Below are 16,911 nucleotides of genomic sequence, written 5' to 3' on the forward strand. Positions count from 1 at the left end.
GTTGTTTCATATTCTTTGTATTGCCATGCCATGCAAATGACATAAGACAATTTTTTTTCCAACGTCACGACGTTGAAAAAAAATGAGGCTTTCCCCAGTCGGCTCACCCTGTTTGGCAAAGCTGCACATTTCTCGTAATTAATTTTTTCTCGATTTGGATAACGGAGTTATCGGTTCAGACCCACGCAACATCCCATACTTAACGATGCACCTTGACTTCCTTTTAATCGCTCACAACTATTCACATTTTCGTTTATTAAATCAGAACGGACAATACAATTGGAATTTCAGATTTCTAATAAAGCTATTGGCATACGTGAAATTTTCCTAAAACATATACCTCAATATATATATGATCTGAGTTATCATGCAATTATCCTCTTTGGTAGAGAAAAATAAAACAGAAAACTTTAAGAGTCAGTAACTTTTAACAATTTTAGCCGATATTTGATTAGAATTAATAGTGTAAAAAATAAAACAAACATCGTCTAAAATATAATTAAATATTTTCAATTATCATCTTAGAACATATAAGAAATTACCGGAATAGCGACCGATTTATCAACTGACTTTTCTTGAAAATTGGTCGCAAAAGACTTAGTGACCGATTCTGGTGGTCACCAAAACCTTGGTCGCTAATTAGAAAATAGCGACCAACTTCGGTCGCTAACCGTTAGTGACCGATTTTAGCGACCAATTTTTTAACAAGGCCACCAAATCCCTCACCAAAGAGTATCGGTTGCTAAATCGGTCGTTAACATAATTCATCGCTAAATGGTGACCAAATTTTTCATCGCTAAATCGGTCGCTAAATGGCAACCAACTTTTCGGTCGCTAAGTCAGTCGCCGATGAAATCGGTCTCCGATGCCTAATTTAAAAATCTAAAATCGGTAGCTAATTCCTGAACTAAAAAACTAAATTGGTCGCTAAAGCGGTCACTGTTCCTAGTCTTGTAATTATAATTTTTTACCAATTTCACGTTTATTACTATTAAAACTTAATTTCATAAATAATTATATTTTCACAAAATGTAAAAAGAATCAAACATATAGATCGATTTTTCAAATAAATACCAAAAACATTCACAATGTCTACATAAAAATATAGAATTTAAAATACTGAAAATTTCTAAATACATCAAATTTATGATCCACAATCTAGACTAAAGGTAAAAATAAAATATTCATAAATAACATAACTTTGTTCTATTCATGAACAATCAGTATGGTTCAACAATTTTTACACTAGTTTTTTCTCTTTGATTTTTTCAAAGCTCTTGGAACTGCAACCAATACAAACCATAACAAAAGTTTTAAGCAATCTTAATCTTAAATTTTGAATCAGGCAAAACTTTATTTGCCAAAACACTATCACAAGAAAGAAAATGGAAAATGAATGAAACTCACTTAAACCAATTCAATTCAAGTCTCAAATCATGTTCAAAACTTAAAAGTTTCACAAGGAAGTAGATTTCAACAGAGAATTCTGTTCCTTTTTATTTGTAATTCCAATAGAATCCAATAAGATAACAAAAATAACAGATAACGAAAAACGAAGAAAGTATCAAAGAAACAAAAAGCGTGTGCATAGATCGCAATGCAGCTAAAATAATAAGGCTGCATTTGTTAACTTAGAACTGGAAAAATATTACTAAAAGCTAAAAAATTTATATCTATTTATTTATTCAAAATACCTATCTCATTCTAATAAATGTGCAACTATATTACAATTTCCAAGAATATGATGGCAAGTAAAGCTACTAAAAAAGTTAACTACTATTTCGTTAATGTATCTAATGTAAATAAAGATAATTCAGTATAATAAAGAAAACAGAAAGAGAAAGAGGGATTACATTCTGGGAACAAGAGCATGCCTCCATTCTGAATGCCATTGAATTGAACCTCAGTGGACTTTGCTGCAACCCATTCTGAAAAAATAAAACAGTGCTCATAGTTACTAGTGGGATAACCCTCTTCTACTTACAATACAAAATAAAGTTGATTAAAAGCTAGCAATTATACCAGATGATGCTTTCGGATGTACTTGGCTGTGCTTCCATTGTCATTATCCAGGAGAAGACCAAGTATCTAAAATTATACAAGCAACAACATCAATATGCCACAAACAAAACAAGATCAAACTACAATATTCATAAAATATTTTTGAAGCTTCTGCATAGCATGTCTATGAAATTGAATACAATGCAATGGAAGAAGTCCTTCCTTGTAGCAAAAGAAAACTATCAAAGACCCATTGGACACCATTTGAAAAAGTAACATAAGTGAGTCATCCTCTATCAAATTCTATGCTGCTGATGGATGGCTTGCTAGTGCCTTCATGATGTGCACAATACTTCCCTCTACCTGCATAAGTAAAATAGTTTGAATGGGAAATATTTACAAAATAGCTTGAAAGTAAATAGTTGAACCCACTTAATGAAAAAGAGTACAAGACACTCGCTGTTGTTGCTGATGTAAAAATGATGTGCACAAGTATAACCCCTTGAGGACCCCTATTATTCACAAATAAATCAAGCTTTTTCAAAAAGGTTTAGACTAAGAATATATGGAGACACAGATTATGAGATATATATATATGTAGGTGAGTTCTATGGTAGCATGGGATTAAATGGCTAAAGATAGCTAAAGTTTGACTGACTAATATTATAATAATATGTGGCAAAGAGAATCTTTCCATTGAGGGGATCAATGTTGAGCGCAGTAAGTAAGAGTAGGTTACTGCAAGGATATTTGGGAGATTTTCCCAACCAATAACTTTTTTCTGTTACATGGGCCTAGTATGGATGGATCAAAACATGAAATGAAAATTTTGGTTGGGTGTTTCAAAAAAAATAAATATGGTATTTGAAAATGCAATTTCATTTAATAGATACTATTGTATTATAATATAAAATTTCATTCATTATTTTTAAAAAAGATAAACATTTTCTCTATCAGAAAGAATTATTCGTGTGAAGTCCGTAAAAATGCAAACATACTTTCCTAATAAATCTTTGTTCAGGAATAAATTTGTTTAAGTCACTTATGATTTATGTTAATTTTTTTCCATCACTCACCCTCCCGTAACCCCCTCACCGCCACTCCCTCACCCTCCCCTCTTCTCCTTCCTCTTCTCACTCTTCCTCAATCTCCTTCCTTTTCTCACTCTTCCTTTCTTCACCACCATTACCACTGCCACCATAGCCATTCATTACTCATAACAAAACAAAACAAATTAACAGCAACATTTACAAAACAAAATAAATCAATAAAAAAATTAGAGGCAGAAGAACCATAACAATTTCAATAATCACAACAATTTCAATAAACAATAATTCAATAATCATCAATTACAATTTCAGTTTTCAGATCCAAAAACAGCAAAACAACAGAAGCAGTCACAGATGACAACAGAAGTTCAAGCAGAAGCAGGGCAGAAGCAGAAGAAGAAACAAAACAAGCAGAAGCAAAAGTTCAAGCAGTCACAGAAGAAGAAGCAGCGCCAGCGAGATCCCCCTCCCGATGACCACGCGGCGGCGGCGGCGAACTCTAAAAACGAATAAGTAGAGCGGCAGCGGTGGTGAGAAGAAAAATTGAAGTTGAAATTGGGGTTGGAATTTTGAAGAAAGGGGCATGAGGAAGGGGATGGGGGTTACGATTATTTTAATTTTTTTAATATTATTTTTAATTATTTTTATTAATAATGAAGGGTAATATGGTAAAAAAATAAAATTAAAGTAGAAAATGACGATTTTATAACGTTTTGTAACGTTGAGGATAATTTTAATAACAAAAAAAGGTCGGGGACGATTTTGATTTTCACCCCAGACCTTAGGGACGATTTCAGTACTTAACCCAAATAAATAATTAACTAAAAAAAGGGGCCATAATATTTCAAGCAACATCTAAGTCAAACCTTTGTGGCTTCAGGGAAATACTTTAAAACTTGAGTAACATCTAGAGATCTTTTTTACTAGGGACTGTTAGCTTTTCTATATTTGTTACAAATGCTCTTCCAACAACAAAAGAGAATATATGGGCTTCAACTAACATGTGCACCAACAACATCAAAAATCAATTATCACGCTCCAATCATGAAAATCTGTAAGAAATTTTAGATTCAAAAAGCATTGCAAATATATATATATAGGCAAGAAATATATTATCTCATAAAGTTTTTCTCAAGATCATTGGAGAAAGAAATAGGAAGGCACAAATAAACTCTTAAGTAGTCAAATTTATCTTCTAATATTGAGGTAAGCATCAAAGTGTTCCTTGAAGTTATCGTCGAGTCTCAAAGTAATCCCTGAAGTTAAAAATTAGTCGTAATTGTCCGTGAAGTTGAGCTCCGGTAATCGTAGTCATCCTTCTGGTCAATTTCGTCCAGCTGTCGCAACTAGAAAGCTGACCTGGAGTCGCTGGTGACACGTTAGCAGCGCAACGGCTAGCTGAGGTGACGCAGTAAACATTTTGGACTCAATTTGGTCCCTAATTTTAGGTTAAAAAATCCTAGCCCCCAATTCTTCTCCTTTCTTCTCCATTGCACATGCTGTTCTCGTCTACTCTCCATCGCACCAGAGGTGAGTCTTCAGTGTCTTCTTCATCTTCGAACACCACACGTTATGGCTAGTGCTAGCAATGCAGCTGGGAGCTCCAACAACCCACAATCATTTAGAAGCATCATGAGGAGAATGAATAGAAACTGAGATGCACGTCTGCCAGAATGGTGTGCATGCGGGTCGAGACCACTGTTGCGATGGTCAACGACGGATTCTAATCCAGGGAGACCGTTCATGGGTTGTCCAAACTACAATGTAAGTGTTTGATGCTGTTCTTTGTTGTAAATCTGGATGTAAAGTTTGAAAATTACTTTCCTGGGTTTAGATTGCAGGTAAGAGGTGGTGTGGGTTGTTTCTATGGGTGGACAAAATTCTAGAAGAAGATGCGGTAACATGTGATGGTAGAACCAGCTCTTCAAACGACAACGAAGAATGGAAGATGAAGATTGCTTGGAAGCTTGGAAGATTAGAGTCTGAAGTTAGAGTTCTCAAAATGGGGGGGGGGGATTTTGCTGTTTACATGTATGCTGCTGCTGCTGGTTAAAGTTGTTGTGCTTGTCTTAAGGTTGGATAGGCAACAGAGTCAATTGTATTTAGCCAAAAAAATAAGTGACATGTGATATGCATATGTTGTTCTGTTCATGTACTTGCACCTGTCATTTTGATTGAAAGGAATGCAGATTAAACTGTTTCACATGACTGGGCAAGAATAATTTGGAATTTGAATAAAGAAGAGGTTATATGTAAATAATTGTTCCTGCACTATTAATGGAATCATCTAATAGAATTAATCTTAATGGCATATCAGAGAACAACAAAAAGAAAATCTGGCACAGCTCAAGTTCAATGAGATCATAATCCATAATCATATATTCATAATGCAGAAAACATATTCAAAATAGGCATTACATAGCCAGGGCAATATTCGACAAGTATATCAAAAGTTCTCAACATATTGAGAACATAAGTTTTGAACCAAAAATCCCCAACACTTGGGTTCTAAATTAAGAAAGCACACTGTTTCATCAAAATAGTTAAACAAAATAATCTTTTCCTAAACATAATAATTCTAGTATTCATTTTTTGTTTCTGGGTGGTCGGAATTCAGGATTGGGAACAAACTTCATGAAGTTAGCAAGCCTTGTAACGGTCCCCTGTGATGCACCTTGCATAGGATGAGATGGATGAATAGTTGAGGGTTGATTGGTTGCAGGTGGGGTGGCAGCAGGTGGGGTGGTTGCTGCTTGAAAGCTACTTACTGGAGTTTCCTTTTCTTGTTTGGATGACTTCCTTTTGGGAGGGAGTTTCGGTGGCCTCACAGGAGGCGGCAAGACCTATTAGTGAAGACATGTAGAATAGTTAGTAAAAGTAATCAAGAACATGCACATAATAAGATTGAATGTCATTTAATTTTGTGAACCTCTTGAGAGTCATCGGTTTGTGACAACGGTGGTTGACTGACTTCAAGCTGAATTTCGGTGGGGGGTTCTGGGACAAGGGTGGCTTCACCACCATTAGCAGCTGGGGGTTGGACAGCAGCAGCCTCTACAGCAGCAACAGCAGCCACCTCATCAGCAGCTCTCTTAACACAGTTTCTCTTGGTGTGTCCTGATTCACCACAATGATGACAGTGATCTTTTTGATAAATTCTTTTCATCTTCGTCCTCTGCTTTTTACCCCCACTTGGCTCCTCATCTACATCCTTTCTTCTTTTTTTCGTAAGTGGACCTGGCTTCTTTCTAAACTTTGGTGCTTGTAGTCTATTATGAGGTGAATTTTCCAATAGGGCTTGACCTGGAATTGGATTGATATGGAAGGCATATTTGTTATTATATGCTTCTATTGTCAACCACTGATGACAAAACTCATCTGGTCTTCTACGAACCCTTGCCAATGCAGCACAAGCATGCACACATGGAATCCCTAAATAACATTAACACAAGACCAAAGATTACCAATATTATGCCAGCAGTAAGAAAAAAAATAACAAATCAAGAAACAAGTAAAAGTATATCACCACTCAATTGCCAAAAACCACATGTGCAGAGCCTCTTTCCCAGATCAACAACCATGTTAGTTGGCTACCCATGAACCTCGAATTTCTCATATTCAGAGTCACCAGACCACATTGGGACCCAACTCTTTGACTCCTTCCTTATCTTTTCTAACCTGCTACGCTGTATAGGTGGTAGAATCCCAGTGTTCGAACTAAGCTTCACTTTGTTCCTAGCGATGGACCTCATTGCATACATTCTGACTTCTTCTAAGAGTGTAACGATAGGTTTGGCTCTAACTTCTTTGATCCTTGAGTTAAAGACTTCACAAGAATTGTTGCAGATATTGTCTATTTTAGGTGCATTGCTGAAGAAAGCCCGGCTCTAAGAGTCTCTAGGCCACTTGTTCAAATACTCCCAAGCTTCCTTGTTAACCCTCTCAATCTTTTTGATACTCTCTAGGAACCCATCTTGGCTGGTGCACCTTGCACAATCCCATAGCAACCCTCTAAGCTGGAGATATTTCCACTGTTTATTGAAGTTCTTCCACAAATGCCACACACAGAATCTGTGATGGACCCCTGGAAAAACCTCCTTAACAGCATGGATTAGGCTCTGAATTTAAAAAAGAAAACAGTGGTGAAATACATGCTTTCGAGCGTCAAAATGATCCCGTAAGTTTTATAAGTGACTTCGGATTAGTCCCTTAAGTTTTATAAGTGACATCAGAGTCGTCCCTGAAGTTTTATAAGTGACATCAGATTCGTCCCTGTTCTTTACATCAGTTCAATATATATTTACCAGTTCATGGAGCAGTAGTCCATCTATTAAGTAAAGCAGTTGTTCAATTGTATACACAGCAGTTCAGCATATATAAGCAGTTCATGGATAAGTAGTCCATCTATTAAGTAAAGCATTGGTTCATTATATATACAGTAGTTCAGCATATATAAGCAGTTCATGGAGCAGTAGTCGATCTATTAAGTCACAGCAGTTCACTATCTATAAGCAATTCATGGTATTATCAGAGCAGCCAATACAAATTATACAACAACAAATACATGTCTAAAACGTACCTTCTGCATATCTGATATGAAATAGAGCTTGTTTTGCTTATAATCTCCCAAGTCTTGATGAAGTAATTCCAAGAACCACCTCCAGTTTTCAGTATTTTCAACAGGGACAATTGCATATGCAATCACATATATGTGATTGTTTGCATCTTGTCCAATTGCAGACAAGATCTGACCACTATGCTGGGTCTTCAGAAAAGCTCCATCCAAGCCTATGAGGGGTCTGTAGCCAGCCAAAAATCCCTTCTTACAGGCATCCAAGCAAATGTATATCTTCTCAAATATTGGTTCATCATCAGGGTTAGGCTAAGGGATAACTCCAACTGTGACAATGGAGCCTGGGTTACTCTTAAGCAATGTGAGCCCATAATCCCTCACCATCCCATACTGGGCAGCAGCATCACCATGCACAACAGCCCTAGCATTTCCTAAGGCCCTAGTCAATGAACACTTGCTTAGTTCCAAGTCACATTTTGTCTTAAAATACTGAGCAGCCTCACAGTGTCTTAGATTAGGATATTTTCGAAGCTTCTTCACCAATTTTCCGGCCAACCACTTCCTATTAGCCAGTCTATTTTTGGTTTTCCTTGCACAACTGTGGTCATCCATGAACGTCTTGATCTGCCAGTAATTGTTCTCTGTGTTGTTAGCAGCATACACAAGCCAGCCACAGTTCTCATCCTTACACACTGCTCTCATCCTTACATTATCATTCTTCTTAAACCAAATCCTGCGACCCTCTTGTATACAATATTCACGCACAGCCTCTTTGAACTCCATCTTTGTAGCGAATGTCATTCCAACCGCAAGCCTAAGCTGCCCAAACCTACCTCCATCTCTGAACATAGGGAAGACCTCATCCGAATCAACCTCCTCCAACTCATCCTTAGAGTTTGGAGGAGTCTTCATTTCTTCTGAGTGCCATGAGTCTCCACCATCAGATTCCTCATAACCTTCATCTTGGGCAGCATGATATGTTCCCATAGAACCGAACTTAGGAATTGGTCCAAAAAAAGTGCATCATCCTTAGAGCCTGAGTCAGCACACACGGGACCATCATCCTCAACCATTACAACCCTCTTTTGTTTAGAAGTTTTCTTATCTATCCTGGTTCTGAATTTCACATTTGTCTTTTTTGTTCCTACTGATGTCTCCACACGCACATCTTCCTCACTAGACACCACATCACCATCAGGCTGATATGGTTCATCCTCCTCACTACCATCACTAGCTTCACTATCTGAGGAATCCTCTGAGCTAGACAATGCCACACATTCTGTTTGGGGCTGTTTTCCCTTACCATTACGTCTTACATTAGTTCCACCAGCAGCTGCTTTTGTTAGTGGCCTCCTTCCATATGTTGCTGGTGCAGCAGATTTAACATTCCTAGTCCCTCTCCTTGGTACAGCAGACTTCTTGGTCTCTTTCAACTTCGACCATGGTTTAGGAATTTCAGTGGCTTGCAACATTTTTTTTAGTGGGTTTTTCGGCTTGGTTTTACTGGATTGAGCCACTGTTTTTGGGGGTGGATTGGGGTTGGACATAGGAGTTTCGGTGGGGTTGGGGTGTATTTTTTTTGCTGGTTTACTAACAGAAATTGAAATAGGTGGGAGCTTTGTAGTTGGGAGCTTTGTAGTTGAGACTGTTTTTTGGGTGAGAATACTGGTGTCATTTGGTGCAGAGGTTGGAGTACATTCTGTTGTGGTGGGAATTGGCTCGGCATCATCATTGGTGGTGGGATTTGGAGTGGGATTCAAATCCTGTATCACCATCAGCTCCTTCCCTTTAGATGAAACTGGCTCTGCTTCCTCAATGTACAGAGGTTCTGAGACTCCATGTTCGTAGTACACATGAATAACCCCTTTGTTCTGTTGAGCAAGGTAGCACATCTCCAAGAGCTCCTTGTCATCTGTTATAGCCCTTAGACCATTTTGCAAAGGCCTATTAGGCACCAGCCACCATGTTTGAGTCACCTTGTCATATCCAAGATTCTTGTGGTAGTCTCGAACAAAGAAGACATCTAGTTTGTCTGTATCAACTCCTGGCAACTCAGAGACATCTCCACCATTGTAAGTCACACCTCCATCAACATCTGTGATGAATGATCCTCCATGGTGAAATATGATGGTAATCAAATCATCACCCATCTGAAATTTTAAAATTTTTTTTCATATATCAGCCTCACTAACTTCATGCACATTACCAACTTACTAACTCCATAACTAAAACTGTAACTGCAGTGAACCCTTGGACATAAAAAATAAGTTTTCGTCGTAACAAAAACCCCCTTAGTTGGCCTAACCCCTAAGAAACCTACTTCTGATCAAACCCTAGCAAGTACCCCAAAACACAAGCATACATTCCGACACAAAACACTCGAAGAAAACGCTTTTGCCCCTTGTGAAGAATAGATTAACATCAAATTTCAAAAAACAGAGCTTCATCACATATTTATATTTTTTTTACGTATCTGTTTTAGAGAAACCAGCCTTCACAACTCTCTGTCTGATGTAGATGATGAAGGTGATTCTTTGGAGCCTTGGTTCTCCACCGAAATATGCTCCGGTAACTGCAATCACACTGACGCCAGTGATGAGGGTAGCGGAGAAGAAGAGAGCTCTGCTTTGTGTCGTGTTTGTGTTATGAGCGTGGAAGACGATAGATTAGTGTAACGTTGAGGGAGGGGTTTTTTTTGCCATAAAACGACGTCGTTTCATCTCATTTTGGCGCCACCCCATATACGACATCGTTTCTGCGCTGATAACGTGTCACCATCGACTCCAGGTCAGCTTTCCGGTTGCGCCAGCTGGACGAAATTGACCGGAAGGACGACTTTGATTACCAGAGCTCAACTTCAGGGACGATTACGACTAATTTTTAACTTTAGGGATTACTTTGAGGCTCAACGCTAACTTCAAGGACCACTTTGATGCTTACCAGTGTAATATTATATATTTAAATTTACTCATAATGCAAATGTAAATACTTCATCTTCTCCAACAGCAACAACAACATAACAAACTAAGTTATGTCGATCAAATATCAGCCTTTTCACGTTCATCAATGCTTACATATGTACAACTAAGAGCATAAGTAGCATTACTGTACCATGCACCAGAAGAGGGAAAACTAACAGTAATATGGGCTTCCAGTTAAACATTTTATATGTGTAGTGTGCCTAACACAAACTCATAGTAACTAGCAACTCATCACAAGTTATCCTACCGCAAATAAAATAAGGCAGGTATAATATAGGAATACAATGAAGCAAAGAAGAAAATGTTTTGTTAACTGGTAAGTAAATGAGCTAAGTTAAAATGCTACTTTACTAATCTAAAAAAGATATCTACACAAGAATTCAAGGCGACTTCCTTTTTCTGCAAGTAAACGAGGAAGGATTAGTAACTCATCATTTACCGTAATATATAATACTAGATGAAATATTCACTAAACCATCGGAGTAACTAAATAACGACAAGTAAGAACCTTCTCAGAGCTAGATGACCGAAATGCATCCCAAGATCTCTTGAATTCCAATTCCAGTTCATGTCTTTCCCTGATTTGATGGTTGAAAGATCATAATCACAAGTACACCACAATTAATGCATGGAACTTGAAATTATAGCCCAAAAAAAAGGAAAAGCAGGACCTGATCTAAACTCTGTCTAGACTACCACATCACCATAAAACTTTACATCTTTGTAAGCATCAAGCAATGTACGGATTTGTTAAGTTAATAATTGGCACATTTAAATTAAACCTAAAGCATTTGGTGAAGTCTTATGCTCGAATATCAAAATTTACAGGCAGATCCCCAATTAGAGCTAAATCCACAAAGCAGATGTGGCTAAGTGCCTATTTGACTGTCATTATCTTGATTAAAAACAGATCTTTTTTCAATGAAATTTTTTTTTTAACGTGTTTGGCAAATTTCTAATAGTAAAAGTAAAAGCACTAGAAAAATAAAAAAAAAATTTTTTTGAGAAGTTACAATTTACATCTTTTTTTAAAAGATCTTTTTTCTTTAAAAAAAGATATTTTTACATAATAAATAAACAAAAAAGTATTTTTATATTATTATACTCAAACATAATTGATAGATAAAAAGATATTTTTACAAGAGATATCCAAACATAAAATTACTTTTACTTTTTCATAAGATCTTTTAAAAAAAGATAACTCAAAATAAAAATATTTTCTTAGAAGCTCGTCCAAACAAACCCTAAGCTTCGATAACTGAAAGAGTAATAAAGCATGATATTACTAGCATTTGAAAGAAAAAACCTGAAAAGTAGCTAAACAATTGCTGACATTGAAAAATAGGAACGAAAAGAATTGAAAGAAAATGCAATAAGTGAATGAGAAGAGAGAAGAAAAGGTGAATGAACCTGGAAGCAGAAGCAGGAGATGAAGAGGAAGAGGAAGAGGAAGAGGCATTGGCATTGCGAGCAGTGGGGGAAGAAGCGGAGGAAGAAGAATGAAGTGGATCTGGAGATCTGGCAAATTCAATGAACGCACATCACTAAAATCCTAACCAAAGGGGAAAAAAATCAAACCTAACAGAATGGATCGGAATCGGCGATTAGGAGGTTACTTGCTTGAAGACGACGATTAGGTGCCGAGATCTCAACGACGAAGGCGACGACACCTAGACTGCAGAAGAAGATTGTGACAAGACCTCAGGAGACGGCGACGTGACCGCAGCAGACGATGCCAACGGGATCTCAGGAGACGGCAGCGAGAAGCAGAAGACGGCAGCGAAGAAGACGACAATGGCGTCGGAGATGACAATGGTATCTGATTGGAGAAGATGAGAATGGTGTGGGTGAGTTAGAGTTAGTGAGGGTAATTTAGATAATATCCTTTTTTTAATTAGCGACTGTTTTTGTGACTGATTAGTTTATAAAATCGGTCGCTAACTTAAAAATTAGCAACCGATTTAGTGACTATAACTTTAGTGATTGAACTATCAATCAACCACGTTTTATTCTATTTACCTATCGATCGGTTGCAAAATCGGTCGCTAAATTAAAAAATAGCGACCGATTTTGTGACCAAGAGTCTCAAGGACATTCTTTCTTTTGTTTTGGTTGCTAATTTGGTCGTTAAATTAAAAAATAGCGAATGATTTTAGCGACCATTTATATTCTGTTTGTATAAAACTAATCGGTCGCTAATTTGGTGACTATTAGTGACTGATTCTGTTAGTCACTAAAATCAGCCGCTAACTTAACAATTAGCAACCGATTTAGCGACCGGTAATTTAGCAACTGAATTAGTGACCAAACAGTTGTTCACCCTATTTCACTATCAGTTACAAAATCGGTTGCTAAATTAAAAAATAGCGACTGTGACCAACAGTTCCAAAGACATTACTTTCTATTTCGGTTGCTAATTCGGTCACTAAATGAAAAAATAGCGACCGATTTTAGTGACCATCTTTATTCTAGTTGTATTAAAACTTTATCGGTCGCTAATTCGGTTGCTATTAGTGACCGATTTTGTCGGTCGAATATAGCGACCGATTTTAGCGACGAATATTTTTTTTGTCCTAGAAATTTTATATTGGTCGCTAAATCAGTCGCTATTAGCAACTAATTTTTTCGGTCGCTAAAATCGGTCGCTATTCTGATACTTTCTTGTAATGATAAATTATAACTTAGAACATCTTTAATTATTATTTTTAATTATAAAAAAAATGGGCCAGCCAAAAAAGTCCGTCCTGCCTCGTCGAAACTCGCGGATTAGGCGGTGCGAGTTAGTGTGTGTTTGGATTACTTTTTGCATAAAATTGATTTTGCAAACTTGATTTTGATTAAAAGTAAGTTTGTATTGAAGTGATTTATGTTTGGCCATTTTTATATCAAAATGGATTATAGTAAAATAAATATTGTTTTGTTTAATTTACTTTACCTAATGGGATCAATAAATCATATTATGAAAAGATAATAATAAATATAATATACAAAAATCATAATTATAAGAGTGTATAATGTCAAATAAAAATTTAACAAAAAAATAAAAATAATAAATAATAGAAAAAAAGAGCTCATATAGAGAGAAATAATAAGAATTCCATAAATAATACAATAACATGTCTAAAGGATAAAATTGGTAAAAGAAAAATAGATGTTTAGTGTAAATGGCTAAAAGCCAGTTAGTAAAACGCAGAAGCTAAAAATTGTTGCATCTGGTAAACGTGATTTTGACTATAAAATCATTTCTGCGTTTGCCAAATCAAAAGTTAGCCAAATAAAAAATTGAAACTTTCAATAAGTTTAAACGTGCTTTTTTTTTTCTTCAAACGAGTTTGCCAAACACACCTTTAGTCATACTTTTTAATTATGGCGGTTTTAAATTTACAATCCAATTCTCTTTTTTAGTGAGTTATGCGGGCTAATCCGGTGGTTTCAGCCCGTTTGCCATCCCTAACAAAACATAATTTAATTAAAAAAAACCTTAAAAAAATTAAAATATATGTAGAAGTGTACAATGAAAAAAAAAAAAAAAACTTAAAAGAATTAGAGAATATGTAGAAGTGTACAATGAAAAAATGAATAATACACTATTCACAGCACAGGCATATTCACAAACACTGTCACTGCATCATAATTCTGAATTCTTCAAAGCTAAGCATCCCATCACCATTCAAATCAAAGCGACTAATCATAACTTGGCATTCCTCAACGGACATAGATTCTCCCAACTTTTTCAGCATTCTCCTCAACCCTTTAGGAGTAATGAACCCACATCGATCCGTGTCATACATCTCGAAAGCTTCCTTCAAATCCTTCAACTTCTCGTCTTCCTCCCCTCCTTCCATGAGATTCATCATATCCTCAAAACTCAGCAACCCATCGCCATCCGAATCCAACGCCGCGATGGCCATCTCCACCTCCTCCTCCAATAGAATCTCGCCACTCATCTTCCCGAGCTGGCTCCTTAGCTCAGAAGCTGAAATCTTACCGTCGCCATCTTCATCGAAGTAACCAAGAACTCGCTCAAATTGTGTGTACTTCATTATACAACAAATAAAACAGATTAATTTAATTACAAGTAATATGTATGTGGTAATTAATAGCTAGGATTTTGATGTTTTATTTTTCGGGAAAGTGGTGAATGAAATATAATGAAAGGAGAATTCTTATATATAGGTGTTTTTGCGCGTAAGTGGTGTGTTAACTAATTAATAACTAACTGTCGTGCATGTAAATTTAATGAAGAAGGAAAGGGAGAGAAGTTGCCGGGAAGTGTTCGTTGGGGAAAAGGTAAACGCCAACGGCGTAAGGGCATAGGTAGGTATTAAATATTAACAAAGAAATGACACGTTGGAGAGAGAGAGAGAGAAAGAAAAAGAGAGGACAAATTCTATTGGACCAAGACAAAATAAACACCAAATTGGATAACGCGGACCCATTACTTCGAAGTTTTCAAAGGACCCTAGAACCTGTACTGTAGTACTAATAAGTAATAATGCTGAGGTCAAAGGAGCGTGAATAATAAGAACAATACCAAAGGGATTTTAGCTAGCGTGTTGTAGCCACCTCTTTTGGGGGAATGGTAAACCCATTAGTAAAATTGAGTTACACAAAATATATTTAATGTAAAAGCACCAAATATTAAGGATAAAAATATTTTATTTTTTTAATTATCCTTTTAAAAATTTTTATTAAAATTCAATTTCTAAAATATTTTTTGAAAAATATATATTTAATGTTAGATATTTTCGTCGCATTTCAAAATTATTTAAGGATATTTTTATCGATAGCAAAATTCGGATGCATTTTGTCAGCAATAAAATTATTTGAGTACATTTTTAATAATTTATCCTTAAAAGAATGTGAATCATTTTTAAAAGAAAAATATTAAAAATTCAATAATTAATATTTTGAATCAAAGTTTATTTTTATATTATTAAAATTTAATCTTTGTTCACAATTGGTTAAATATTAACTAAAAATAATTAATTGGTGATTATATAATATGATTTTTTTAAATACATTAAGACTAAACTATCAACCATTCTCCTCTAAGAATTTAGTCACAGACAAAATATCTTTCAAAAAGAATCATTTTTATCAAATTTTTAATTTTTATATGATATTTTTGTTGTTTAAATCTTCTAAAATATTTTTATCAATAATTTAATTCTTAAATTACTTTTTATATATTATACTAATGCATTAAATTAAATTCTTTGCAAAATATTAAATTTAATTTAGGTATATATAAATACAAAGATAGTTAACTTTTACGGCTAATTTTTTTATGCAGATAAAATACGTGTGTAGTACATTATTATTAGAAATATGGATATCTTTTATTTGTATGGAGAAATTTTATTTTAAATTGATACTAAACAAATCAGATGGTTTAATTTATTATTGGAGGAAGATAAATTTAAAATTGGACCAGATTTTAATATTATATATTTTTTTTGTTTTTGTATCTGTAAAAAGTAAAATTGAAAGATCCGATTTTAATTTAAAAATTCAAAAATTATAAATCGGAGTGTCTATTTTTCTTTAATTTACACAAATTACTACGTTCACTTTGTGCTAAGACTATTTACTCAGTGAAAAAATTGGTGCCTCCAATTTCAGAATTGATTAATAGAATGAAGCACCTCTAATCACCAAGTTAAACTGATACATTCTAGACACCACCATCCGAAATAAAATTTCCAAAATTTTACATCTTGTATTGACTAATTAGTACGCTACTTTTAAGATTTTTAAAGACAGAAATTTTTAAAGTTGTTTATGTCATTAAATTAAAACTCAAAATATATTAATAAAAAGATTTTATATTATAATATTTAACTAAATTCTATATAAAATATACTTTTGCGTATTAAATAGCACCAAAAATAATAATGTGAAAGAATATGATAATAACCTACATAAAAATTAGGCTCTTGTTCCATTATAAACTTTTAATTTCCTATTCTTTCCGTATCTAATTTCTTAGTCAGCCTCTTAACAACAACAACGATGATGTTAATTTTTCGTATTTGCTTAGAGAAATGGAGTTGTTGCTTGTGGACAGCGCTAGAAGGAAGTGAGTCAGCGGACCGATGAATGTAGAAGGCGTGTCGGTGGCACACCCCACTACTGATCATGTGGTGGCTGTCACCCTATCCTTGTCATGTTTATCCATTGCGGAAGCCAAGTTGTGCATTAGCATTACATGGATTTGTTTTTATCTGTTCTTTTTAATTGTGTTTCTTTTACTTTTTTTTTTTTATAATAGTATTAAGGGATTTTTTATATAAATAAAATAATT

The 16,911-nt window shown here is 35.2% G+C and overlaps 2 protein-coding genes across 2 annotated transcripts; both read right to left on the reverse strand.

Annotated features, from left to right (window-relative positions):
* LOC107608289 lies at positions 6,641 to 8,535 on the reverse strand. Its single transcript, XM_016310129.1, has 4 exons — positions 8,005 to 8,535; positions 7,630 to 7,899; positions 7,488 to 7,555; positions 6,641 to 6,863 (listed from the first exon to the last, which is right to left on the reverse strand). The coding sequence occupies exons 1-4, from the start codon at positions 8,533 to 8,535 to the stop codon at positions 6,641 to 6,643; spliced, it is 1,092 nt and encodes a 363-aa protein (XP_016165615.1).
* On the reverse strand, positions 14,122 to 14,889 carry LOC107631564 (putative calcium-binding protein CML19). Its single transcript, XM_016335056.2, has one exon. It carries the CDS (start codon positions 14,645 to 14,647, stop codon positions 14,225 to 14,227), a length of 423 nt encoding a protein of 140 aa, XP_016190542.1. The 5' UTR covers positions 14,648 to 14,889; the 3' UTR covers positions 14,122 to 14,224.

Source organism: Arachis ipaensis, chromosome B01, assembly GCF_000816755.2.
Source record: "Arachis ipaensis cultivar K30076 chromosome B01, Araip1.1, whole genome shotgun sequence".
Taxonomy (NCBI): domain Eukaryota; kingdom Viridiplantae; phylum Streptophyta; class Magnoliopsida; order Fabales; family Fabaceae; genus Arachis; species Arachis ipaensis.